General features: G+C 44.3%; 1 protein-coding gene across 4 annotated transcripts; it reads right to left on the reverse strand.

Moving 5' to 3' along the window:
- On the reverse strand, positions 1 to 27,333 carry LEMD1 (LEM domain containing 1). Of its 4 annotated transcripts, none has more exons than XM_047705058.1 (7): positions 26,575 to 26,610; positions 25,714 to 25,834; positions 24,784 to 24,906; positions 22,081 to 22,151; positions 19,975 to 20,052; positions 1,820 to 1,896; positions 1 to 663 (listed from the first exon to the last, which is right to left on the reverse strand). In XM_047705058.1, the coding sequence occupies exons 2-7, from the start codon at positions 25,793 to 25,795 to the stop codon at positions 468 to 470; spliced, it is 627 nt and encodes a 208-aa protein (XP_047561014.1). In that variant the 5' UTR covers positions 25,796 to 25,834; positions 26,575 to 26,610; the 3' UTR covers positions 1 to 467. The 4 variants fall into 4 exon arrangements, with proteins under 4 accessions (XP_047561014.1, XP_047561013.1, XP_047561012.1 ...); XM_047705057.1 differs by lacking the exon at positions 26,575 to 26,610 and adding an exon at positions 26,053 to 26,250; XM_047705056.1 differs by lacking the exon at positions 26,575 to 26,610 and adding an exon at positions 27,257 to 27,333 and having other exon boundaries at positions 6 to 663.
- Positions 27,334 to 27,673: the final 340 nt, after the last annotated feature.

Genomic DNA, 27,673 nt, shown 5'->3' on the forward strand with positions numbered 1-27,673 from the left:
GAATAAAGTGGGACCTACGGGCTTAGCCCTGTAGTTCAAAAGAAAAACGCAAGGCACAGTTTTCTTTTTGGAAGTATGCTCAAATGTGGCGGCGGTTTTATTGATGGCCAGCACGACCCAGGGGACTCCTTATGCCCAAGCTCCTCGACAGGAGTGCCCCATTCTGTCCCTTGTTCCCACCACAGTGGATGCTGGTTTTCGTTCATTTCGACTTTTGGCATTGTCCTCTACCTCCCCGGCCTAGTTCCTTATCCTGAAACACAGTGGTGAACCAGACAGCACGTAAGGCCCCCTCGGCTTTGAAATCCTGAGCCTGGGTACGGATTTGTGAGAGCAGCAGCACAGTGGAAAGCGACCTGGCTGTGGGGCTGGGTGACCCCGTTGGAGCAGTCTTTCTGTTCTTTCCTGCAGCTGGAGGGCTTGGAGCCGCGCTCAGCTGCTCCCTCCCTGCTCTGTTCCTAAAGCACTTAGCCAAAGAACGGCTTCCTTTCCACCGTTATGTAGACAAAGACGACAATGATGAAGATACCAAGCACAGCGAACTTCAAGCCCATGGGAAGAATTTCTAGGTTCCCGTACCCAAAACTCCTGTTCACGGGGCAGTCGGCGGTCTCTCGGGTGCTGCGTCCTCTGCATCTGGTGTTTGATGCTCTCGTGGGTAACCTGTGAAAACATTAGGGCTCCTAGGGCTGTGGACAGCTATGACTTGAGCACCCCTTTAACGTATGTGGGCCTTGGGCCCCAAGGGAGCAACTGTCGTGGGGCTACAAATTAGCGAGCAGCCCTTTACTTGTTTAAAACCTATGCTGATTTCAACAAGTGAGACTAACGAGGTATCACAGGGATGTGAGATCCCTAAAATCCCCAAAGGCATTTTTTAGTAGTACCACCCGTTTGCACAACGTCTCCCTATGTTGGCCCAAGGCCTGCCGCAGGGACCCGCAGACCCGTCAGCCCCCACTGGAAATGGGTCCAGGTGGACGGGGGATGCCAGGACCCACGCTCTCTCCTTTCTCTCTCCACATGTGTGAGTAAGGACTGCCCCTCAGGGGTAGGATGGGAAGTGCTTTCGAAATCTGCTAATGTTGATTTAAAAGGACAAGTGGGTATGTTCTGAAATCTCTTAGTGAGAGTTTATGTATGGACCCACTTGTCTAATCCTGGAAATCTGCCTAACTTTATTCAGAAGTTCTGGAATTTTCCGGAAGACTTTTCTTTCTGAACAACAAATAAAATGGCCTGTCTTGAGCTCTTATTTCAACTACCTGCTCCTTTTTTCCCCCCCCTCTCTCCCTATTTTCCAGGACATAAATAGGAATAAATGTCTTCAAAGACTACAGATCAAGACACATGGATTCTGGTCTCAGTTTGTGGTGACTTTCGGTATCCAGCCTCTTTGGCCTATTTCCTTATCTCCAAACTTAAGTGGTGAACTAGATAGTTCATGCAAAGTCCTTTCAGTTTTGAAATGATGAGCTATGGGGATGCCTGGGTGGCTCAGTGGGTTAAAGCCTCTGCCTTCAGCTCAGGTCATGATCCTGGGGTCCTGGGATCGAGCCCCACATCAGGTTCCTTGCTTAGTGGGGATCCTGCTTCTCCCTCCGCCTGCTGCTTTCCTGCTCGTGCTCTTTTTCTCTCCCTCTCTGACAAATACATCAAAACTTAAAAAAGAAAAAGAAATGATGAGATACTACGAATCTTTTCTTTCTCAACAGATTCTTTTCAGCCTCAAGCCCTTCACAGAAATTTGACTAACAAATTTGTCCCCAGGAGTTGTATAAGACAACAATATCCTCTCACATGCTAAGAAAAGCATTACCTTATTCCCTCAGAATGCTTATAAGCCAGGCAGTTGATATCTAGGGCTTTTGGTTTGGTGATGGAAGTCTCGAGTCTCTAATGAACAGAAAGAAAAGAATTTATTGTTTCCCAGGTCTGGTACAAAGGACTTTATTATTTTTTTTTTTATTCTAGAAAAAGCCATATACTCTGAGGACTGATCAATGTTTCTGGTACATCAGGTCTTTAGCTACCTCATAACACAAACTTCCAGTTTGCCTTTATTCAATAATTAGCAAAAACATTCCCATGCCATGGAGTAATATTTTACTGCAGTGACTCATGCCTTAACAATAGACACTCTGGTAACGAACTCTTTATTTTGCTCCTCTTTGTGCCTTATTGCTTGGAGTTTTTTTGTTTTTTGTTTTTGTTTTTTTTTTTTTTTTTGTTTCTTATGAGCAGGCATTTGTATATAAAGAATAATGTTATTGCTCAGTCAGTTGAGCGACCGACCCTTGGTTTTGGTTCAGGTCATGGTCTCAGGGTCGTGAGATCGAGCCCCGCGTGGGGCTCCATGCTCAGCGGGGAATCTGCTTGAGGATTCCCTGTCCCTTTCCCTCGGCACCCCCCCACCCCAATTTGCACACTCATGTGCACCCTCTCTCTCTCTCTCACTCTCAAGAAATAAAGAACTCTTTTAAAAAAATTAAATAAATTAATTAAAAATAAAAATAAAATGAAAAGCAAGTTGGCCATGGACAAAAACTGGAAAGTATGGGGTGCCTGGGTGGCTCAGTCATTAAGCATCTGCCTTGGGCTCAGGTCATGATCCCAGGGTCCTGGGATTGAGCCCCGCATCAGGCTCCCTGCTCAGTGGAAGCTGCCTCTCCTTCGGACTCCTCACCCCCACCCCCAACCCGCTTGTGTTCCCTCTCTCTCTCCCTATGTCTCTCTCTGTCAAATAAATAAATAAAATCTTAAAAAAACAAAACAGGAAAGTAATTTCAGAAAATGAAAATGCTGTCCTGTAAAAGGTATAGAAGTCAGGACAATCACATTTTCTGTTCTTTTCCCAAAACTTCCTTTCGTTTTGTTATTTTTCCAATAAAGTGAAAAGGTACAGCTCTTTATGCCTTTGTTTCCTCCCTGTGAAATAGAGTTGTAAAGATGGAGTGACTTACCACATGCAAAGTGAGGGGCCCCTGGGTGGCTCAGTTAAGCAACTGCCTTCAGCTCAGGTCATGATCCCAGGGTCCTGGGATCGAGCCCCACATTGGGCTCCCTGCTTAGTAGGGAGTGTGCTTCTCCCTCTACCCCTCCCCCTGCTCATGTGTGCTCTTTCTCTCTCCTCTTTCTCTCTGAAATAAAGTCTAAAAAGAAAAAATATATATATATGCAAAATGATTAAAACATCTCCTGGCCCATAGTCAGCATTCAATGCACGTTAGCAATAATGATTATTATTAGCAATAATGATTATGATTATGGTCATTATTATTAATTGCATGTTGCTGTTTTTCCTCATGTGTCTAGTTCAGCTGACTGTCCACTCATGGTTATGATGCGGGCCTCATCATCCTCAAACAATGTCCCGGGCAGGTGTTGTGTCTGCAGGACTGATGGTCTCAGCCCAAGGTGGGCTGGGGAGAGAGCATGGCTTGGTGTACCGTCATTTTTTTTTTTTTTTTTTTTTTTTTGACAGAGAGATCACAAGCAGGCAGAGAGGCAGGCAGAGAGAGAGGAGGAAGCAGGCTCCCCGAGAGAGCAGAGAGCCTGATGCGGGGCTCGATCCCAGGACTCCGAGATCATGACCTGAGCCGAAGGCAGCGGCTTAACCCACTGAGCCACCCAGGTGCCCCTTGGTGTACCATCATTTATGACTGGTCACCCCCTTCCCAGTACTGGCCACGGATGCCCAAGCAGCTACGGCCTCCACCTCTCACCTCTACTCCCTTGCCTTGCCTTCTTAAAGAAGATGTTCTCTTTTTCTTTCTTTTTTTTTTTTTTTTTAAATTTGACAGACAGAGATCACAAGTAGGCAGAGAGGCAAACAGAGAGAGAGGAAGGGAAGCAGGCTCCCTGCTGAGCAGAGAGCCCAATGTGGGGCTTGATCCCAGGACCCTGGGATCATGACCTGAGCTGAAAGCAGAGGCTTTAACCCACTGAGCCACCCAGGCGCCCCAGAGATGTTCTTAACAATAGCTTAGTGATACCCAAGCCAGGCCTCTGCTGATGATGGGAAACTATGCCCAGCACAGGAAGGCCACATCAAGAAAGCAGCCCAGTGCAGACACTACACACGTGCACACCTCTATGATTTCCCAGAAGAGGGGGACAATTGCAGAAAACGGACTTTGAAAATTCTCAAGGATCCACGTGGGCTACTGGTGGTTTGCTTACCGAGAGATGCTTCAAACTATTTCCAAGGGTGTAGGAAAAATCGTTTATAAGCACATTTTTTTTTCAACCTTTTTAATTATAGAAAGTTTCAAGCAGACACAAAAGTAGACAACAGGATAATGAGCCTCCACGTACCCATCACATGCAACTTCTTTTAAATTCTCCTACATGCAAAAATAGGTCTGTTCAACAAAACATTGGGGGTAGAAGTCTTTTGCAAAATCAAATTATAGGATTTCACAGCTCTTAGGCAATCCAGTACTCCCTCCCTTCTCTTCCCTCCTGCCACAAGGAGGTTTAGGTCTTTGATTGCCTCTCCTTTTATCATTTCTGTCCTTGACTATCATTCACACGTAGAGTTCCCCCTATAGCATATGAAATGTGGACATTTGGGTTTTCAAAAAAGGAGTAATTATGGCTTATCAGCTTGACTGTTCAGCCATCAATAATAATAATAATAATGATTATAAAGTCAGGGTTATTGATCATGGCAAACAGAGTAGAGAATTATACACGCACAGTGATGACAACAGCTTACGCCACGCCGTGCCCATAAACCGCAACTAGAGGGAAATAGAAACAATGAAATGGCTTTTGTGTCAGGTGGCGCGTTTAGAGTTGATTCATTTTTCATTTAAAAAAAAAATTCCTTTAATGTTGTTAAAATACGGTTTTCACTATAAATGCCATTTGCAATGGAACTAAAAAATATTGGTGTTCATTAAAGCAATGGTTTAGTGAGAATGAAATCGCCCCCCTGGGGGAGTGTAATGCTCCTTTCTCCCTATGCCCGGAGCTAGAATTTGAAAAAAAAAAAGGAAAAAAAGTCTGGCTGTTTTCAAAGCATTCACAGCTAAGGTTGTGACCGCCTCTGCTTCCCCACCCTCTTCATTAACCCCCTGGCATTCAAGTCAGAAAATGTCACCCATCCACATGTTATTGATCACAGCTGTAGTGACAGATGTAATAATCCTGAGATATGCCAATTCGATAAACGAGTGTCTTAATATAATCTTGACACCTATGTAGTTATTTCCTGTGTACCAAGCACCACTCTAAGCATCTTACATAAATAAATCCATTTAATTCTCAATACCACCCTGTGAGGAAGATGCTTTTATGGCGCCCATTTCACAAATGACAAAACCGAGGCATGGAGAGTTTAAATCACGTGCCCTTGGCCACACAGCTCGTGAGATGGCAGAGCCAGGAGTCAACCCAGGTGGCGTAGTCTCAGAGCCCCTGCTCATGCTCCCTCTACTATCCTGCAGAAGGTGGATAATGAGGCTTTACTAGAAGAGAATTAGAAATATCATGTTCTGAGCATCTGTTGTCTTGGGCATTCAACATGCCCCCAGCCACATATTCTTTCTAATAACTCTGTAGTGACCATTTTATTTTATTTTATCTTATCTTATTTTAAAGATTATATTTATTTATTTGACAGAGAGACAGCCAGAGAGGAAACACAAGCGGGGGAGTGGGAGAGGGAGAAGCAGGCTTCCCGCAGGAAGCCCTATGCAGGCCTTAATCCCAAGACCCTGGGATCACGACCTGAGCTGAAGGCAGATGCTTAGTGACTGAGCCACCCAGACACCCTATGTAGTGGCCATTTTATAAATGAGAAAATTGAGGTTTATAGGAGTGAAACTATTTGCCTGGGTTACATGATCAGGAGAAAGCACAACTGTAAACGAACCCCCCATATTCTGGACCCAGTGCTTTGTGTTCTTGTTTTGTAATATTTCTATTGGGGAAACTCATCATGAGAAGCAGAGCAGAACATGTTTGTAAAAACCGTTCTCGGGGCGCCTGGGTGGCTCAGTGGGTTAAAGCCTCTGCCTTCGGCTCAGGTCATGATCCCAGGGTCCTGGGATCGAGCCCCGCATCGGGCTCTCTCTTCAGCGGGAAGTCTGCTTCTCCCTCTCTCTCTCTGCCTGCCTCTCTGCCTACTTGTGATTTCTGTCTGTCAAATAAATAAATAAAATCTTTAAAAAAAAAAAAACCGTTCTCACTAACTGATAAATGATCAAATCATTAATTCATTTCCCATAGAAATGACACTTGTAGCCATCTGATTTCTTATCTTCGATGAACTGTTCTTTTTTTTAGGAAGATTTTTCTAGATAAACTAATTTTCTGCTAATTCTGGCTTACTTAGTATATCCATGGGATCAGCAACCAGAGTGTGTATGAGATATTATGCCCTACTGTATTATAGGGAACTACAAAACCCTGGGCTAATATCCAGAACCAGACAAAAAAGAATCATTTTGTTTTCTCATTCAATGCTTACTCATCAAAAAATGTATTTGATTTTTGAAAATGATCTACTTTGACTTAAAACAATTCATTTTGGGGAATGAGGAAATAGAAGTATGTTTGCATATCCACGAGACATGTATTTGACAAGGTAGACCCCCCAAACCTAGCCAGAGATGTCATAGCCTGACCCATGCAGTTACAGGCAATCAAGAGAGGGGGTGTCGGGCACCATGCCGAACTGTGCTAACTTCTTCCCCGCTCCTTTCTCTTACTCTCCCAGGACGACGACGACTACTACTACTTCTTTTTAAGATTTTATTTATTCATTTATCAGAGTGAGAGAGAGAGAGCACAAGCAGGGGGAGAGGCAGGCAGAGGGAGAAGCAGACTCCCCGCTGAGCGAGGAGCCCAGTGCGGGACTCGATCGCAGGACCCTGAGATCATGACCTGAGCTGAAAGGCAGATGCTCAACCGACTGAGCCCCCCAGGCGCCCTTTACCCAGGATTTCTTACTGCTGGCCTCTGTGTGTATCAGGAGGCAGTGCTGTTCCAGGGGTCGGGGATGAAACCCTTTCCTAACTACAGTGTGTTACACTTTCCAATCACGCTAGTTCGTGGATGCAGTTTTTCAAAAACAGCTTATACTATAGAACCAGACATTTTTACCAATAGCTTGACAAACTGGCCGTTGTGAACCTGCTCCCAGGCAGGAAAAATCCTTTTGATTTAGAGCTCTTTAATATTGAGTTAACCTCAAAGTCCTTTATTGACTAAAAATGATTCCATTAATAACAGATCCTACAGTAATTTCAGACTTTTACTTCATTGTTTTTACCTCAGCCCTGATTTAATAAAGCTCTCATTTTCAACATTGTGCTCTGTTAACCTAAGTCATGATTTTGAATTAATTAAAAGCCTTCTAAAATAATCTCTACCACATTAACAAAAGAAAGGTTGAAAACATTATGATCGTCATGATTCCTGGTTTGTTTCTTTTTTTAAAGGGACTCTCCTAGCAAACCAGGAATAGAACAGGAACTTCTTTAACTTGACAAAAAGTGTCTTCCAATACCTACACCAAAAATTATCTCAAAGGCAATTGCTAAATGTATTTCCTTTAAAATCAGAACCAAGGAAAGAATTCTTATTACCATTCTTATTTAATGATGTAACAAAGGAGACTTAGCCAGCCCAGTAAAACAAAGAAAGAAAGAAAGAAAGAAAGATATACAAACTGCGCTAAAAAAAAAAAAATCTACAGAAAAATTATTATAATTGCAGAGGGTCATTGTTATAAGATCAATATGCAAAAGTCAATTCTATTTCTATATACTAGCAACAAACCATTTAAACATGCTTTTTAAAAGATACTATCCCCAAGAGCAACAAAAATTAATAACCTAACACAGCTACCTGCTAAATCTAATAAAAGATGAACATGATCTACACTGAGAAAATTATAAAATCTTACTGCAGGACATTAAAGAAAATTTAAATTAATGTAAAGAACATGAACAGGAAGAGTCAATAAACAGAATAAAGATTTTGCTCTTTCCAAATTAATTCATAAAGTCAATAAAATTTCAATCAAAATTCTAGTCCGAATTTTTCATGGAACGTGATAAGCTTATTCTAAAATCTATATGGAAGGACAAAAGGACAAGTCAAATAGAGAATCTATTTTAAAACAAAAAGGAGGATGGGGGGCTTGTTAAGGTAATTAAAACATTCTGCTGTTGGCACAAGCCAGACCAACTGATCAGAATAGAGACCCTGTTGAATTAATCACGGCTTTTGTTATCTGTGGTTTATGATGCTTTGACATCTTGAATCTTGCTAATCCTAGAGAGAAGGCACGTGAGCAAGCCTATCAGAGGCAAGTCAACCAACCCCAAACCCATATCCCCAACTACCTCCTTTACCTCTCATACACCAAGCCAATATTTCCCATGCTGTAATTCAGCCCGGGGCCAGATACCGGCCAATTAGGAACCAGTCCTGTGGCCTGGAGTCCATTGAAATTGTTAAAACTAGCCAATTCTAAAATGCTTACCTTGCCTGACCAATTTCTTCCTACAAAAACCACGATGAATTTGGTGCCCATATCTTTCTCTCACCGCCCCCGGTCGCCCCCCCCCGCCCTGCCCCACCGCATCCATTGACCCTGGTACTTCCCCACGTGGCCCTGCGTGCCACGAACTCTTTCAGTGGCCATTCTCTCCACATCTGTCCCCTTGCCATACGTGGTTAAAACAAATCCTGGGTACATTTTGAAACAACCATATATGTATGGAAATTTGATATAGGACGAAAGCTAACAGTGCAGATCAGAAGAAAAAGGACAGACTTCAGAAATGGGATTGGGAACAAGATGGGATAGATACGCTTCTCTCAATTTCTTCTACTGAGTATTGCTCCAAAACCTGGACATTACATATAAAGCAAATATAAGAAGATGCTGAAAGGTGGAGAGAAGCAGAGGGACTAGGGACCTTGGCACCCAGAAATGACACATGGTGAGTGTCCTGGGTCGTGCTTTTACCCCCAGAGGGAGTGCTGGAGAAGGGCAACCTGAAAACCATAATGGGTGCAAATGGAAAAAGCCCCCAGAAAAGCCAAAGGACAGGAAAGGAGAAAGGAGCAACCAAGCATGATGGAAGACTTTTTGACAATCACTGTCGTACCCCAGCCACAGAGCCCACCCCTGTCCCCACCAGCCAAGGTGCAGGGGGGAAGCTTGGACCACCAGCCCCAGGAGTCAAATCCTCCCCCTCCCCACAGGGGTGGAGTCAATGGAGGCCACACAGGAGCCCCCACCCCAACAGTAGCCCAGCAACAAGGTGCCCCACACCCAGACCAGGGTGACACTGGAGGCCCGGAGGGGGACCTGGACTTCTTTTTTTTTTTCCCCCAAAGATTCCATTCATCCATTTGACAGACAGAGATCACAAGCAGGCAGAGGCAGGCAGAGAGAGATGAGGAAGCAGGCTCCCCACCGAGCAGAGAGCCCGATGCGGGCTCGATCCCAGGACCCTGAGATCATGACCTGAGCTGAAGGCAGAGGCTTTAATCTGCTGAGCCACCCAGGCACCCCGGGACCTGGACTCCTATCCCCACCTGACAGCAAAGAGCTGAGGCCCCTCTTCCCCCGCTTCCCCACAGTTCCTCAGTGTGGAGTCTGAGGAGGCCTGCTGAAACAAAAGATTTAACTGAGATCCGGAGTCTCATAAACATCAGCCAATGGAGATGACACAGATGTTGGAATTATCTGACCGGGATTTTAAAGTAGCCACCATAAAATGCTTTTCATAGGCAATATGAGCAATATGAAACGTTTTGTAACAAAAAAAATTAACTCCTCACAGAAAAGTAGGATATATATACAGAAGAGCCCCATGTAAATTTAGAAGTGAAAAAAAAAATGCAACCACCGAAATTAAAAACTCACTAGATGGGCTTGACAGAAGAATGGGGAACACAGAGGAAAGAATCAATCTATGCGAAGATAGAACTGTATAAATCACCCACAACAAAACACAGAAAACAGGAAAAGAAATAAAAGCACACACACACACACACACACACACACACACACACCCAGATAAAGAGATTCTAGGGGGATTACTATAGAAGACTGAGCATTTGTGTCATCAGAGTCCCTGAAGGAGAGGAGAATGAGGTCAGGCTGAAAAAGATATTTGAAGAAATAATGGCTGAAAATGTCCCAAATTTGGCCAAAGACATAAATGTACAGATTCAAGAAACTCAGTGAATTTCTGAGGACAGAACAGACACAAAGAAATCTATACCAAATACTCATCATAATCAAACTTCTGAAGACCTTTAAGACATCACCAAGAAAGTAAAAAGGCAACCCACAAAATGAGAAAAAATATTTGCAAATCTTTTCTCTGATAACAGTCTGGCTTTCAGAATATATAGGAACTCATAACTCAACAATAAAAAGACAAGCAACCTAATTAAAAAACAGACAAAGGGCTGGACTAGACATTTATCTGAAGAAGATATATGAATGGCCAATAAGCACGTGAAAAGATGCTCAACATCATTAGTCATTAGGAAAATGCAAATCCAAACTCACTGAGATACCATTTCACATCCTCCAGGATGTGACTAAAACTAAAAACAAGTTGGCATAGAATGACAGGTGTTGTGAAGGGTATGGTAAACCTGGGTCCTCAGATATTAGTGTGAAGGTAAAATGCTGCAGCTAATGTGGAAATTGATTTAGCCACTACTAAAAACGTTAAACACAGAAATACCACATGACCCAGCAATTCCACTCCTAGGTGTGTATCTGAAAGAATTGAAAACAGAATTTGAATGGAAATTCAAATTCTTGTCCTTGAATTTTTAGAGTATCACTTTTCCCAAGAGGTGAAAGAGGTGGGAACGACCTAAATGTCCATCAACAGACGAATGAGTGGGCAAACTGTGGTCTATTCGTGTAATGGAACGTTATTCTCTCAGGCGCTGATACGAATGCAGGCTGTGATGTGGATGAACCTTGCAAACCGTTGGGTGGGTGGAAGAAGCCAGTTGCAAAATCTCACAGACTGACTATTCCGTTCGTATGAAATATCTAGAAGAAGGAAATCCACTGAAACAGAAAGCAGGTTGGTAGTAGCCAAGAACCTGTTGGGAAGGACCTGCTTAACGAGTATTGAGTTTTATTTTGAGGTCATGAAAACCTTTTGAAACTAGATAGAGGTGATGGTTTCACAGCACTATGAATGCCCCCAAATGTCAGTGAATTGTGCACTTTAAAGTAGGAAATTTTATGTCAATTTAATCCTAGTAGAAAAATTTCTGGGGCATCTGGGTGGCTCAGTCAGTTAAGCATCTGCCTTCGGCTCAGGTCAGGATCCCAGGGTCCTGGGATGGAGCCCTGTAGCATCCTCCCTGCTCAGTGGGGAGTCGGCTTCTCCCTCTTCTCTCTGCCTGCTGCTCCCTCTTCCTGTGCTCTCTCGCTCCTGCTCACTCTCGAATAAATAAAATCTTTAGAAAAAAAGAAAAATTTCTGATTCTTGTCACTGTAGTGTGAATATCTTTATGTCTTCAGTCTAAGGAAATACACACCGAAGTTTTGGGGATGGCGTAAAAGATCATGATGTTTACAATTTAGTCCAGGAAAAGAATAGATAAAATGATAAAACAAATATGGCAAAATGTTAAAAACCAGTAAACCTGGGTGAAAGACCATAGAAGAATTATTTATTAGAAACTTTTTAAAGTTGAAATTATTTTTTTCATTACTTTTTTTTTTTAAGTCACTGAGGAAAGAGTGAAAAAACAGGGCCCAGGTGGGGGATGGTAAAAGGGAAGACTATGCATGTATGGGAGCAGGGAGTAGATAAGAAATCTCTGCACCTTTCAATTTTGCTGTGAACCCAAAACTCCTATAAAAAAAAAAAGATAAGTGCAGACTACTAGAAGATACATGCTACACTTATGACTGACAACGGATTAGTATCCAAAATATACAAAGAGTTCCTGTACCTTAACAAGAAAAAGATAACCTAATAGAAAAATGGGCAAAAGACACGAACCGGTACTTCATAGATGAGAAAACACAAGTGATCAAAAACATGCTCAACCTTATAAGTAATAATAAGCAAATTATCATTATAATGAAATACAATCTTATACCCACTACTTTGATAAACATTAAGTGTTGTGATACGAAATTTTGAAGAAGATTAAGAATGACAGAGCTCTTCATATATTGCTGGTAGAAATGGAAAATGATGCAAGTCACTTTGTAGGGTTATTTAACATATCTCTAGAGTTGAAGAGGTTTGTGTCCCTGGTTATCCAGTAATTCCACTCCTAGGTGTATTCATTCAATCAGAAAAAAATTCTTGCCCATGTATACAATGAGTCACATATCACAATGTTTGTAGCACCATTGCTCGTATTAGAAAAACCTGGAAACAATCAAAATGTCCAATAAATAAGGAATGGATAATATATTTTTACAATAACTATATAGCAGTACAAATGAATGAACCAGCACTATAAATATTGGAAGAAGCCCATGGCATAATGCTGAATGATAATTGGAAGTTATAGAAAATATTTATATGATGGTGTTATTTATTGAGTGAGTGAGTGAGTGAGTGAGAGAAGGTGGGGAGGAGCAGAGGGAAAGAGACAGAGAATCCCAAGCAGGCTCCACGCCTTGTGTGGAACGTGACTTGGGGCTCGATCTCATGATCCTGAGATCATGACCTGAGCCTAAATCAAGAGTGGGACTCCTGATCAAATGAGCCACCCAGGTGCCTTATGACGATGTCATTTAAATAAAATCTAAAATCAGGAGAAAATAAAGTTTGTGGGTACTATAAAGGAAAGGAAAAGTAGCAAATTCTGGATAGTGGTTTCCTTGCAGGGAAGGAAGGAAGAGGAAGGAATATGATCAAGAAGGGCTCCATTGGTCATCAACAGAACGGATTTATTTTTTTAATCTCTGGGGTGGGAATCTACCTGCTCATTATAGAATTCTTTATACCTTTTTTAGATGCCTAAGATCTATCATCATAAAACGTCAAAAATATTTTCAGGTTTGAATTTTTTTTCTGTCCCCTTGTGCAAATTCCAGCTGCCTATCTGCATATATGTCAGCCCATTTGAACAGTGCTCATTTCTGTACTAGGGCTTCTGCGTGTGAATGGAAGGAGCACGGAAGAATGCCTCCTAAGGGCTCTCATTACAAAGCGATCTCCAGACCAGAAGCCCCCGCTTCCACAAGTGAACTCCTGTCCAGGAAGCCTTCTGCGATATCATGGAAAGAGACACTTGGGGGAGCTGTTTCACTACTCAGGTGCCTGGTTGTCCTTCCTCCCCTTTTGGCAACCTGATCTAAAGGAAAGGGCAATAGAATGGAAATTAGGAGGCTGGAAATCTATTTCTGATTCTTCTGCTACCTCTCCGTGTGGTCTTGGGTGAGTCATAATCCCTCTTGGCCTGTTTCCTCATCCTTCATCTGAAAGAGGCCACAGAGCCTCCTTCAAGAAGCCTATCAAATAGGAAATCCCATGATCAATAATGACCAAAAAATCACGCCTGAACTTATGAACAGTGATGAACAGGGTCTGCTGCTTACAAAACCTTAACAAGTCCCAAGAGAGCAATATAATCTGGGGTTCTCATATAGGAGGTGCAATGGGGAAACTCCTCTCCCTAAATTGATACATGGAGCCATAGACCCGTAATGCAGAGGATAAATTAGCCAAAGTCAGGTTATATTTGGGGGTGAAAAGGAGAAGCTGAATTTTCTAAATAAATTCATCTTTTTCTGTAGGAAGAGAACACCACTACTCATAATTCAGTTTTACAAAAATAATTTTACCTTTATTAACATGTTATCACTGTAATCAGAGTTTGGTTTCACTATCTCTTCCTGCTGCGCTTGTATTTCAAAAACTGGGTTCTATTACACAGAAAGAATCAGCATGTCATCAATAAGATAAAGACATATTGATCATTAAGCATATTTAAATATATCTGCCAGGAGGTTAGTATTTTTGTAGGGAGAATGTTAAATTACATTCCTTGTAAAGACAGTATTTAGCTCCCATTAGCACGTTACAGGTAAGAAGAGAGGGCTTATTAAGTAGTTATAGAATATGTAATTTACTCTTCACTTTGACCCAAGTGGAATATACAACTACTACTGGGAATAAGGATGTTTTTCAATTGATTAAGAAACGGTTACAGCGATGTTTAACATGGGGTCTTCTAAAACCTTTTCATGCAACTCAGCTCAAACTGCATACTTAAGTAGTCCTTTAACACATACTCCCTTGGCACATCGGGCCTCCCGAGGGCAGCATTCAGGGTAGTCAACACACGTGCTAATTACAGGCCAACATGGTAACTTATAATAGTAATAGTAAGAGTAAAAATCCTATTAGAGTTTTGGCACAAAGATATGGAAAAAGACCTCAGAATCAGAAGAAAAAAGAGACATGAAGCTTTCCTTCCCTTCCTTTCCTTCCCCTGGGAGTCAGTGTGGGAAGAGGGGACATGGGTACTGAAGGTCAGCGGGTCCAGAGGCCAAAGAGATGGAGGGCAGGGGGCTGTGTATATGGAGGGGGACATTGGGGCCCCTCATGGTTGAAGAAGGAGAGGAAGGGACAGCATGAAGGCATTAGTGTGCCCTGTGTCCAAGGAAGAGGGATGGTGAGAGAATGGCCACGTGGAGGGGTTGGCACGTCCAGTGGCAGAGGAGGGGGTCATGGGAGTTTTGTAGAAGAGGCAGTAGCTGTTATGGTGGGAGACTTGTTACACTGACAAAAATTTTTAAATTGACCAAACATATATTGGGTATAACAGAAGCCAGGTTTCTCACTGTCGTAGGAAGGGGAAAGGGTAGAAGGAACATTGAAATATTAGATTGGAACTGGAGATCAACATGGACTCATGGCTTTTAACTATAGGTAGAGAGAGAGACAAAATCGTTACAGATGTTTAGGTGTATGTGTACATATGCAGACATTTATTTTTTAGCTCTATTCACTGAGAGGGCCTGGAAGCCACGACTCCCCAGGAGCAATGAACTTCCTAAATGCCTCGATTTTGGTTTCCAAAACCACCCTGCAATGAAAGGAACCAAGGCTCCCAGGGCAGGGAAAGCATAAGAAGGGACTGAAACTTCTTGCGCTGGAAATTAAGAAAATCCTCAAGGAATAATGAGGACTTGTTAAAAGGACACAGTACACGTTTTGAAGGGGGCTCCCACAGGCCAAAATGAAACAATTTGAGCATTAAAATGATATCAATGAATACAACCCATGGGTCAAAAGGAATCAACGAGCCCATGCTAATATACACGAACGAATGAATGAGAAGGGGAGCTCTTCTTTATGGTAGAATGTCAACTAAAAAATACAGAAGGAAGGATAGAAATAGAAAATCTTTTTATCCTTATTTTTAATTTTTTTTTTTTTTTGGGTAATCTCTCTGCCCGCCATGGGGCTTGAACTCACAACCCCGAGGTCAAGAGTCACATATTTTACCAACTGAACCAGCCAGGTGCCCCTAGACATAACAAATCTTAATGGGCCATCATCATAATGGAGGCGGAATCAGGCAGTCATCCATGGGTGCTGGGGACAATGGATGAGGTTTGATGAGGAACACTATGTTGGTATCATTTCAGAATAATTCCCCACAAAAGCCGGATCGGTTACCAGGGGGAAAATGACGGTTTTATGGAGAAATCTGACAGACGCCAACTTTCCCAGGTGATTTAGGTTGCCGTCACCGGCAGTGGGACAGGATGACATTGTTCCCTGGTGTGATGCTCTGAGAAGAGCACAGCACCCCGTCTGAGGTATTTCTGCCCAGAATGCAAAGCCTCTCTGAATAGTCAAAAGGAAAAATCAGACAGAATGAAAGGCCTGTACTTTCTAAAACAGTCAAGGATAAGGATGACAGGGAAAGATTGAGGCACTGTTCCTCCAGACTGAAGAAGACTGCTGAGAGGCAAAGTGTGTCCCTGGACTGGTCGTGGACCAGAAAGCAGAAAGACATTTCGGGGACAATTGGTGAAATCTGAGTGGGGTCTGATTATTAGACAGCAGCATTGAATCCATGTTTATGTCTCTCTTCAGAGCACCACATGGTGGTTATGGAGGATGGTGTCCTTTGGGGGTAGCAGAAGATGTGCAGGGGAGCTGAGAGACTTCCTGTCTACAGTGGACCCTCGAACGGTTCAAAGACAATGGTAGGGCGTGTGTGTGGACACATACATGTACGTGCGTGCACACACGCACAGAGTGAAGGCGGTAAAAGCTAACCCCTGGATAATCTGGGGGAGAGCAATCTAGGATTTCTTTCTACCAATCCTGCCACTGTCCCTCAGTTTGAAATCCTTTCAAAAATAAATTATTTTTTCGGGCGCCTGGGTGGCTCAGTGGGTTAACCTCGGTCTTCGGCTCAGGTCATGATCTCAGGGTCCTGGGATCGAGTCCCGCATTGGGCTCTCTGCTCCGCAGGGAGTCTGTTTCTCCCTCTCACTCTGTCTGCCTCTCTGCCTACTTGTGATCTCTCTCTCTGTCAAATAAATAAAATCTTTTAAAAGTAAATAAGTAAGTTATTTTTTCAATGTTTCAAAAAGCAGGGGAAGGATTTAGCATAGATTAAGAAGGCGTCCTTATATACAAGGAGGACACATATGACTTTTTTTTCAAAGGTTGTTCTGCCCCATTCAACACACAGCACTGATATAGAGAATAATCTTTAATTACATCTGTATATTTAATTCGATAAATATACCTGTGGGCACGCTGAAAAACCCTTCTCTGTAGCACTTAGGAGTTCAATACTGACGTTCAGTTGCCATCATATTATTTCCACTAAGTAGTTTGCTTTATTTTGTAGATAATTAAATATCATGTTTTTTCTACAATTGTACTGATGATAATACTAGCTATTATTGTACCTATGTGGCTCTTACGGTGTGGCATCTCTACTCTGTTTCACATATTTTAACTTCATTCTCGTGACACTCTATGACGTTGAGACCATTTATGAGCCTGATTTATAGATGAGGAAATGAAGACAGGGAGGTCAGGTGTCCTGTCTAAGTCAGTGGCAGAGCTGGGATTTGAATCCAGGCAGTCTGGCTCTAAAGTCCAGATTTTTAATACACACATTCTTTGTTTCCAGAGCTTGTTTTTAAGCTCCTCCAGGGCACCTTGAGCACCTATTCTCTTCCTCAGAAAGTTCTAGCACAATGTCCAGTATAGGTAAATAGCTGTTAATTCACAGGCTGAGACCCAGGGGTGGAAAATCTGTTGCAACCATTCCCTGGGTGGTCATCAATTCACAGGGCCCTAAGCATTGTGCCTCAGGAGAAAACGTTAAGGTATGTCTAAGAGACAAAAGAGATGGTACAGAATGGGAAGTCAGAGAAAGGGAGATGGTCCACACCAATATAGGGAAAAGGTTTCCTTGGGTTCAGCCAACAAAGACTGAGTAGCTCCCTCCCCCTCTCCCCGTAGGCCTGGCACCGGGTTCAATGCAGACCATTCAAAGACTGTAGGTTTGGGGTTTTACAACCTGAAGCCAAAGCTCTTAGGCAGAGGGTGGGAGTCGGGGAGGACAGAAAGGCAGACTGCGAGGCCCAGACTCATGGAACTTATTTTTAGAAGCTCCCAGTGGAATGTGTAGCATAGGTGGCAAGACTGAGCAGAGAGTTTTCTGCGCTGGGAGAACAGTGAACCGGGATGCTGGCAGCACCGAGCATGCATGTCTGGGAGGGAACAAGGAGACACAGAAGGGGCCAGGAGCGCTGCAGAGCACACAGCTCCCGGGCCCAGCAGCCCTCTGGGGGTTGGACAAGCAGCTGTCCAGAGTTGGGAGTACACATGTAGACACCCCCCCCCGCCCACCCCTGGAACCACTCCTAAGCCCAGGGTGCCCAGATGCCCTGGTTTGCCAGGACCATCCTGCTGGATTCCCGTTATTCCGGCGTCCCTTCTAGAAGTGTCCCCTTTCATCTCAAAAGCATCCTGTGCGGGGTGTAAATGACAGGGTCACATTACTCCAAGGCCACTCTAGGCAGCCTGATGTAGCAGATCATTCTGCTTCCCCAGCACCCCAAATCCCATTTTGCCCTCTTTGGTGGGAGGGACTTAAAGCTTGTGTTACACACATTGGCTTTCCTGCCTTCTCCATCACAGGAGGCACCCGCTGTGCCCCGAGTTCATGTGATGAAAAAAATCCCCAATATGGACCACATCTTCCTTATCCATTTGTCCGTTGAAGGGCATCTTGGTTCTTTCCACAGTTTGGCGACCGTGGCCATTGCTGCTATAAACATTGGGGTACAGATGGCCCTTCTTTTCACTACATCTGTATCTTTGGGGTAAATGCCCAGTAGTGCAATTGCAGGGTCATAGGGAAGCTCTATTTTTAATTTCCTGAGGAATCTCCACACTGTTCTCCAAAGTGGCTGCACCAACTTGCATTCCCACCAACAGTGTAAGAGGGTTTTCCCCTTTCTCCACATCCACTCCAACACATGTTGTTTCCTGTCTTGCTAATTTTGGCCATTCTAACTGGTGTAAGGTGATATCTCAATGTGGTTTTAACTTGAATCTCCCTGATGGCTAGTGATGATGAACATTTTTTCATGTGTCTGATAGCCATTTGTATGTCTTCATTGGAGAAGTGTCTGTTCATATCTTCTGCCCATTTTTTGATATGATTATCTGTTTTGTGCCCTTCAACGGACGAATGGATAAGGAAGATGTGGTCCATATACACTATGGAGTATTATGCCTCCATCAGAAAGGATGAATACCCAACTTTTGTAGCAACATGGACGGGACTGGAAGAGATGATGCTGAGTGAAATAAGTCAAGCAGAGAGAGTCAATTTTCATATGGTTTCACTTATTTTGGGGCATAACAAATAGCATGGAGGACAAGGGGAGTTAGAGAGGAGAAGGGAGTTGGGGGAAATTGGAAGGGGAGGTGAACCATGAGAGACTATGGACTCTGAAAAACAATCTGAGGGGTTTGAAGCGGCGGGGGGTGGGAGGTTGGGGGAACCAGGTGGTGGGTATTGGAGAGGGCACGGATTGCATGGAGCACTGGGTGTGGTGCAAAAACAAGGAATACTGTTATGCTGAAAATTTAAAAAAAAAATCCCCAATAAAAAAATACATTGGCCTGACTTTCTGAGGGGTCTTAATCGCCAAAGCAGGGGGCTGCGCATGTGGTCTCTTAAAACACAGGCACGTGCGGGGTTACAAAGCGTCCGGAAAGGGACATAAGCCAAATCTCAAGAGGTATCCACTGGAAACCCTACTAGGATAAGAGAGAAACAGGTGCTTGTTGGTGTTTCAAAGCAGCGCAAATTCTGCCTCTCCAGCTACTCACAGGACAGTTAGGTACACGCCACTGCTCTTATGTTGTTGAAGTCTATAGTGTTAGACAAGGGACTCCATAAACTCACTTTTTACCACCCTTTACATGGAAATTTAAATGCTTATTTACATTTACTTCAGAATTTAAAGTTGAACAGATGTCTTGAGGCCCTTCTGAGAATCAGAATGGCTTCTATATATCTTTCAGATCCAAACATTTGGGGCTTCACAAACTTTCTATTGAGTTCTCTTGCCAATTCAAAGTATTGATGTGGTTTTATTTCAGGTTTACGGAAGGCAAAGACCCAAGGGCTCCGGTCCCATCCCCATGCACTGCAAATACTCAGGTTGTTTTTTTTTTTTCCCCTCTGTGTCTGTGCAGGAACTAGACAAAGGGGTGTTCTGCCGACAGGTTTTCTGAATGGGAAGGATCCCTCTGATGAGCCATTTGGAAGATTTTAAAAATTCTTTTAGAATGTTTGATAAACTATCAGAATTACTTCATCAGATTCAAATTCTTTCCTAATGGGAAACCAAAGCTACAGGAATGTGTACTTCACGTTTCCTTCTCATTTACTGAAACTCAGTGAGGAGTACTCAGTACTGGGCTATGCTGGCAAACTAACCTGTTTGTCGCTAGAGCTGTTTGGTAGATGCACTGGGGTTAGCTCTGGGCTCCTACTCTGTGCAAGGGCCTGTGACAGCTGTGGAAGGGGATGGATGGCAATTTTAAGGGAATGCACAGGCATGGCCTTGGAGTCGGGTCCTTAAACAATCACAAGATTTTAACCAGAAGAAAAATGGGCAGGGGATGGAGTGGGGGGTTGGAGGCTGAAAAGAATGCCAGGCATAAGGAACAGTTGAGGCAAAAGCACATGGGGAGGAAGTGAGAGAGGTGGGAAAGCAGGGAAGAATTTGTAGGAGGATGTGGGAGATACTGGGGTCTCCTCGTGCTGTATGGCAAGTTTGTACCTTGTTTCTAGACGAGTGAATGAGACGGCCCAAACACTGCTCACATGTGTCAAATGGAATCAGGGAACGTTAGAGGCAGAGGTCAGTTAGGAGGATATTACAATTGTTCCAATAAAATTAAAACGCGTAATATGGGGGCACCTGGGTGGCTCAGTTGGTTAAGCGTCAGACTTGATCTCAGCTCAGGTCTTGATCTCAGGGTCATGAGTAATATGGATGCAAGCTAGGAGAGCAGAAAGGAGGCATGGATTTTTAAAAATCATAATTCAAATCCACTGGCAACTCTTTATATGTGAGGGGCAATCAGTGTTCCAAAATAACTCTGAGACCTTGAGCCCGGACCGCCGGAAGGTGGTGAGAGCATCAAGGTGAACAGAGGCCACAAATGCAGGTTTGGGGTGAGTGAAAATGAGCATGGTCCTAGATGTCCTCTGTGGGAGGAGCTGGGAGATAGAGCTCACCCTGGGGAGAGGAATAAATACGCTTTGTATAATCTATGAAGTGTCACCATTATAACATTTGCTGCATGAATGCAGGAAGGAGGGGATGAAGGAAAGAAAGACGAGGAAAGCAAAGGAAAGAGCTCTCCGGGAAGTGGCTGGATGTGAAGGCCTCTGCCTCGGGGGACAGGGCCCGTGTGGAGGCTTCTGTGTGGAAAGAGGACAGGAGGCAAAGGGAAGGAGGTGGGCAAAGGAAACGATGCAGAGCAGGAGGAGAGGGGGCCTGAGACAGATATCCCTGAGGGGCCTGAAGATAGTCAGAATGGAAACTGTCAGAAGGGCAGAATCAGGAACCAAGCCACCACTGTGTCCTCAAAATGGAAAGAGACAGGCATCTCTAAATACGGAGGGACAGTGGTCAGAAGACTGGAAAAATCCTTGGGGTTGGCATCTTGGAGTTCATTATGTGAACTAATTACGTGCCTCATTCTAGAGCTTTCCCTTCGCCCCATGCTATGAAGTAGGTCCAGCTATCAAGCCGTATGAGGAGTTGACATCTGTTAAGTGACTTCCCTGAAGCCCCAGGACGAAGCCGGGGGAAGAAGGACTCTAAGCCAGTGAGACCTCATGACAAAACCTCTGACCTTCACACACTTGGCCGTGAGCTTCAACACAGCATTGAGGATAGAAGCCAGAGCTCAGTGTCTGGAAAAGAGACGGAAGCAGGGGGACGCCCGGGTGGCTCAGTCGGTTAAGCGGCTGCCTTTGGCTCAGGTCATAATCCCAGGGTCCTGGGACTGAGTCCCCATCGGGCTCCTTGCTTTTGGTGGGGAGCCTGCTTCTCTCTCGCCCTCTGCCTGCTATTCTGCCTGCTTGTGCTCTCTGTCAAATAAATAAATGAAATCTTTAAAAAAGAATCCTTTAAAAAAAAAAAGAGAGAGAGAGAAGGAAGCAGGAACTCACATTGATTCTCTGCTCAAGGTGGGTGCCCAGGGCTCCCTGCAAATGTGGACCCTGGGGCAGGGAAAGGGGCAGGGGTGGGGGTGGGGGTGGGGAATGGCGGTCGGAGGGCAAAGCAGGGCAGCCGCAAACTCAGGGAGGGACAGGAGGACGGTGACTCTGGGTCTTGAGCCAGAACATGGCAATAGTTTCACAAGACAGAAACCTGCATTACAGTGAACTATTGTAAACTAGGATTTTCCCGCTGGAACAGAATGTAGTCACTTTTGCTATTTCCTTTCTTAATACATAGGAGGAGTGCTATTTCCTATGTTTAATATAGTATGGGTAAAAGTATTCATGCATTAGAATTGTACATACTTTTTTGGGTCCCTTGTTTTTTTCTGATGAGAGAATGATATTTCCTTTCAAAATGATAGTGGCATTAAGCTCTGGATCATGAAAAACAAAAGGAGAATAGGCCATGAGAACATATGAGCTAGAGAAGGAAATAAACACCAGTCATCGGGGTGCATTCTCCCAATTGTAGGGCAGAAGAATTTCATGAGGGGAAGAAAATTCACTTTGCTCTACTGAGGGTAAAGGGCATTTCTGCAGTGGCCTTTGTGCAAAGCTCTGCGGCCTTCCCCTGGGGATACAGGGAGGGCTCCTAACAGGAAGGTTGTCATGTCTGTATGACTCCAGGAGCTCACAGCCTGCCACGCCTCTGGGCAGCTGTTTTCAGTCTAGTTATTGCCCTTTTGAACCAGCTGCAAGCCTCACCAGTCCCTGAATGTCAAGGTTGGCGGGAGGACTTTCTCCTTCCAGGTCAGAAGAAGCCCCCAGAGGCGGGAAGGTCAGACCTGCCCTAAAGGACTTTACCATCGGGGATACTGCCAGGGGCAGGAAAGGTGGTCATTCATCAGCCCTTGGCCTCAGCCCGTGGAGAAGCATTTTGATAAACACGCAGCAATCATGACTGTTGCATACGGAGCAGAGCTGCTGGAGGGGATTTTAAAGGAGCCCTCCGACTCAGAAATATCTGGGAAGCTGGAGAAGAGTTTCGACCATAAAAGCTATGTCCACTCGGTGCCAAAACGAGTGAAAATGAGAAAAAAAAATCAAATCCACCCGTTGTCTGGGTTACCTACTGCTTCGCCTCTGAACTGGCCCCTGCCACACGTTCCCCACCTTGACCACCCCTCCCCCAGGATGAGGTGTTTCTGTGAATCTCCCCAGGACTTTATCAGTCCTGTGGCAACCCCTTCATTTTAATGGCACTGGGGTCTCTGAGGCTCCTCCAATGAGCAGATTTAAATGTCTGATTCAAACCTGACCCGGAGAAAGCAGTCATTGCATACCCGACCTAAGCACTGTCCACTGACACCACAGAATTGCATGACAAGGGAGGGACTGACCCAGAGCTTTCTCCTCTGACCTAAGTGCCTGCACGTGTCTGGCATCAGGTGGACACAGTCTGTAAGGTAATGGCAAAGCTTACAAATGGAAGGACCCATTTTTTTCGAAGCCTGGGCATGCGTGCCCCTCTGTGGAGGGCTGCGTGCTGGGAAGCAGGAGAGCTTGGTCTGGGACCACCACAGCTTGGCTGTGCAGCTCTGAATCACCGTCGTGAGCAGCTGTGAGCAGTAAGGACACAAGCCTTCCTCTCTGGAACCTTCCAGCCTGGCCCTCCATTTCATCAGAGAACTGGTCTAGTCCCTTCAGCTCCTGTCTAGGGCAGGAAACACCCGCAGTCCCAGGTCTGGGACAGGACTCTGAACATATCCCCCTTGCAGAAAGGGCCTGGGGTATGCTCAGGAGCCCATGGGGTCCGGTCCCCCAGCCCTGCTGCTCTTTCTAATGAGGCTGACCCCGCAGGACTTAGGGAAATCTCTCAGAACTGTGCTATGGCGATACCAGGCATCACCAGCAGATTTTTCAAAAGGCCCCAGGCACTTATCTTACTTGTTCAACTACTCCCTTGAGCTGTATGAAATTGCCGTTTTTTGGTAGGTCAAACACAGTAAAAAAGGTAATGTGTTCGTCCTCAAAGTAGAGATCATGAGAGCAGTGTAAGGCTTGTGCAAGAGCACAATGATGAGAACCAGACCTGGGTTCAAATCTCAGTTCGGTCACCCTCTTTCAACAAACACATCCTGCATTCCCACTTCATGCCTGGGAATGTTCCAGGAGCTGGCTGTGTAATGGTGACGGAGACAATGGACCTTGCTGTTCATGGCACATTGTGGGGCTGTGTCCTAGCTATTTGATTTTTGGGTCGGTCACTCTGCCTATCAGAACGTCAGCTAAAAGTTTGTGAGAGTTAAATGAGATATTGCACATTAGGCCAGAAGTGCACTGGGGGTGGGGGGGCCTTCCAGGCATGGCAGTTCCTGTTACTTTACTGTGCCTCTTAGAGGACTCCTAATAAATATTTACTGAATGAAACAGCCTTGGAATGGATTGTAGGAATCTCTGAGCCCACCCCCTACAGGAGAATGGTGCCCGTGGGGGGAGGGGCTACTGGAACAGAAGCCCTCCCCCCCCCCCGGCACCCCCCCCCCCCCCCGCCAGATACCAGAGACCACAGCTCTGCACCTACCCTGGAGCTTGGAGGAGACCAGCTGTGGTCAGCTCCCATGAAGCCAGGAGGGCAGTAGGCATAGGACTTCCGGGAGGTTCTGTTTGGTTCATCTTTCTGAATGGATTTGAAATCATTTAATCTGAAGAAAATAATCGTCCCATTTATTGACTGAGGCAAAGCAGAGTTTGGGGCCTCAAAGGAGATGTGGAAAACCACCTGTAGGAACTCCTGGTGTTAGAAATCAAACACAGATTTGGCTCTGGCTAATAAGAGGACCTGCAAATTGATCAGTCCTTCCCCCTCTTTCCACCCAGTGGAGTTGTTGGCATGAACATAGCCATGGAATAATGGATTCCTTTTGTGGCCCAGGGGCCAATTCTCCAGGCCATAAGGCCAATTCATAGTTCACCCTGCATAGCATTTCCAGCTGCATAGAGCATCCCAGACCAGGTATGAATAAGCCCACATTTGTTATCAAACAGTACAGCTTCTGATCGTACCTTTACTGCCGTCATCATCCTGAGCTCCGTTCAGCCCCTCAGGTCCATTCATCACAGGTGGTGTACAGGGAGGTGAGACCAACAGCTGCACTAACTTTTTTTCATACACTTTTCTGGTGGAAGCTGAAGAAGGAGGTGGAGAACGGATTAAGCTGTGCCATTCCTGCAGGCGATCTCACTGCGCTCGCGGTATTTCAGGAAGGGATCCTTATTCTTGTACCTTACATGGTTAATTGCGGTCTTTACAATTGGGTCCACCCCACAGCTACTCAACACACTCCTTTCCTTCCACAAGCAATTAAGGTGAGGTCTCCATTGGATATATCCAAAAGTTAGACTGACAAAATTGCACTTCCTATCTACGGGGAGTATTAACAATAAGTACATAAAGTTAACATAGTGCACAGACTAGAAATGAAAAAAAAAAACAACAACAACAGGGTGCTAGAACCAAGAGTAACCGGGTTTTCCTCGTTGGAAGAAACCAATCCTTTCTCTCGGGCAACCTACTTAGTGATCTGTGCACAGAATCTGGGTGTATTTCTCACTCCTTCCCTTTTTATGGTTTTCTGTGTTTTTTTTTTTTTTTAATTTATTTTTACTTATTTATTTACTTGACAGACAGAGATCACAAGTAGGCAGAGAGGCAGGCAGAAAGAGAGGAGGAAGCAGGCTCCCCACTGAGCAGAGAGCCCGATGCAGGGCTCAATCCTAGGACCCTGGGATCAGGACCTGAGCCAGAGGCAGAGGTTTAACCCACTGAGCCACCCAAGCATCCCGGTTTTCTGCGTTTTAAGAAATTTTTTTTTTCTATTTCCATGTTAATGTTTTTTAGTTGTGTATGTCCCTTCCGCTGTAAATAATTTTAAATCTTGGGAAGTAGTTTGTAAGTAATAAAGGACGAGTCTCTGATGTTTGCCTCATACGTACGGAGTATTGGTCCAGGTGAGAATCCGAGCTTACTAAGTTCATGCTGTAACTCATAGTCCCTCAGACACTTCACATCCACCATGGTGTGACGAGGAGTTGGGTCTCTTTCAGACAGTGGAATCTACGAAAGAGGAAAACAGTCAACTCGTTAAAGCAGCCTTACAAAGAAGAACTAGAACTTTCCCAAAAGTCCACAGAAGGGCTTACAACCCAATCCCTCCACTTTTGGAGATGCGCAGGCAATAACACACCTCCCACCCCAAAACCACCATTCTCTACCATACATCTCTCTTGGGTTGAGGTTGCCTCCACGCAAAGCTTTGGGTCAGTGCTACTTTCCTCAGTGTCTCCAGGGTTGAATTATTTCTAACTTTTCTACCATCTCATGGGAGAAAAGTCTTCTGCCTCAAATGAACACGGGAACAAATACTTCTATGACAGCTTAGGAACTCTGAGTAAGACTCGGGCTCCGAGAAGATAAGAAGTTAATTAAATATGAAAGAGCTGAGAGAGATTTTCTAGTGAGTTAAATAAAAGTTATTTATCCCTGCCCTCCTTTTGATGAGAGTACAGAGAGTCAAGAGCATTCAGTTACTGCAAACACTAGTAGTTTTCACACTTGTAATTTAACTCTGAACATAAAGAGATGGTAGTTTTTAATTAACCGCCAGCAGACTTTGTAATTGCTGAATTGGCATTTGGAAAAAAAAAAAAAGTCAGCTATTCATTCTCTGGCACATAAATTGATTTATATAAGCTTACAGCACTCATGATTGGCTTACCCATCCTACACCAGCCTCAAGTTCCATCAGATCTATGCACCAGATAAATGTATCCCCCCAAAAGGACCCCTCCACCTACTTAACAAAGTCTTGGAAAAGACCCGTTTGTCACACCTTTCAACAGAGATCTGTAATACAGAAGTGTATGTGTTGTACCTCACTTCTATTATGTTTCCAGGTTTTTTAATATTGCTGTGAAAACCACTGCAAGACGATCACTCAGTGTAAGAGGGTCTGGACCAATTTTAAGTAATGACTTTGCCTTTATTGGTGATCAGTCAATGTCCAATTAGGAAGTACGTGGTATACAAGCTAGAAGAAGCTGTGAGTAGTCATGTATAACAGGGTTGTTGGAGAACGCCTCCTTTACAGTTCTCCTCTTTAAAGCTACACTTGCACCACAGTCACATTCTGGCACACAGTAGGGGCTTAGTAAATGGAAGTTCCCTTCTTTTCTATGTGTTGGGGAAGCTGAATTAACATTTTTGGTCCTTAGGAAACAACCTAATATAGAAAGGAAAAGGACAATACACCTCAGATTTTTAAAAAATTATTCTTATTATCATTAGAAGCTAGCTTGGGCACGCCCCATGACATTTGTTCTTGAGAACAGCTGTCTATTGTTTTGCCGCCTTCCCCAAAATAACCTCCAAAAAGAACCCTCATCAATTTCAAGTGACACTAGGCAATTGCCTAGAGGGAACACACATACGGAAGAAAAAGATTCAAATGGAATCCAATGGGATGATTAATCCACTTACCCCTTTACATGGTTGTCTAAAGTCTATGCAGTTGGGTTGGTTACTAAAGCTGGGGGACTTTCACCCAAGGGTTTCTAGTAACAACCGGTGCCTCTTTGCCTATTAGATATTACGGTAATCATAATCCTGACAGTGTGACATCAGTAAACCCCATAGCAACAGACTGATGTGAAAGCCAGATGATTAATTTAACCTGAGTTCAGACGGAAGGAGACACTGGTTGACTTTAGAGGCAGTCTGCCATGATAAAATGTCAAGGGATGCAGAGAAGTTATCATTTATGCACAGGAAGTGAGGGGAAAGACCAGCAGCTACCCAACCAAACAGTGCCAGGAAACTGGGAAGATAAAGGAAAAATCAAACAAACTCAAGGGTCTCGGCCATCTTCAAAAGACCCACAGTGTGTAAGGGCCTGCT

The sequence above is a fragment of the Lutra lutra genome, chromosome 15, assembly GCF_902655055.1.
Source record: "Lutra lutra chromosome 15, mLutLut1.2, whole genome shotgun sequence".
Lineage (NCBI taxonomy): Eukaryota > Metazoa > Chordata > Mammalia > Carnivora > Mustelidae > Lutra > Lutra lutra.

Coding starts and splice junctions, on each gene's coding strand:
- LEMD1 (XM_047705058.1), bottom strand. CDS start 25,795: ATGGTGGATGTGAAGTGTCTGAGGGACTATGAGTTACAGCATGAACTT. Junction 20,053..22,080: donor AAAACAAGGGACCCAAAAAA/GTATGTACAATT, acceptor CCCCTTCCACAG/CTGTCACAGGCCCTTGCACA. Junction 1,897..19,974: donor ACAGCTCTAGCGACAAACAG/GTTAGTTTGCCA, acceptor TCTGTTCATTAG/AGACTCGAGACTTCCATCAC.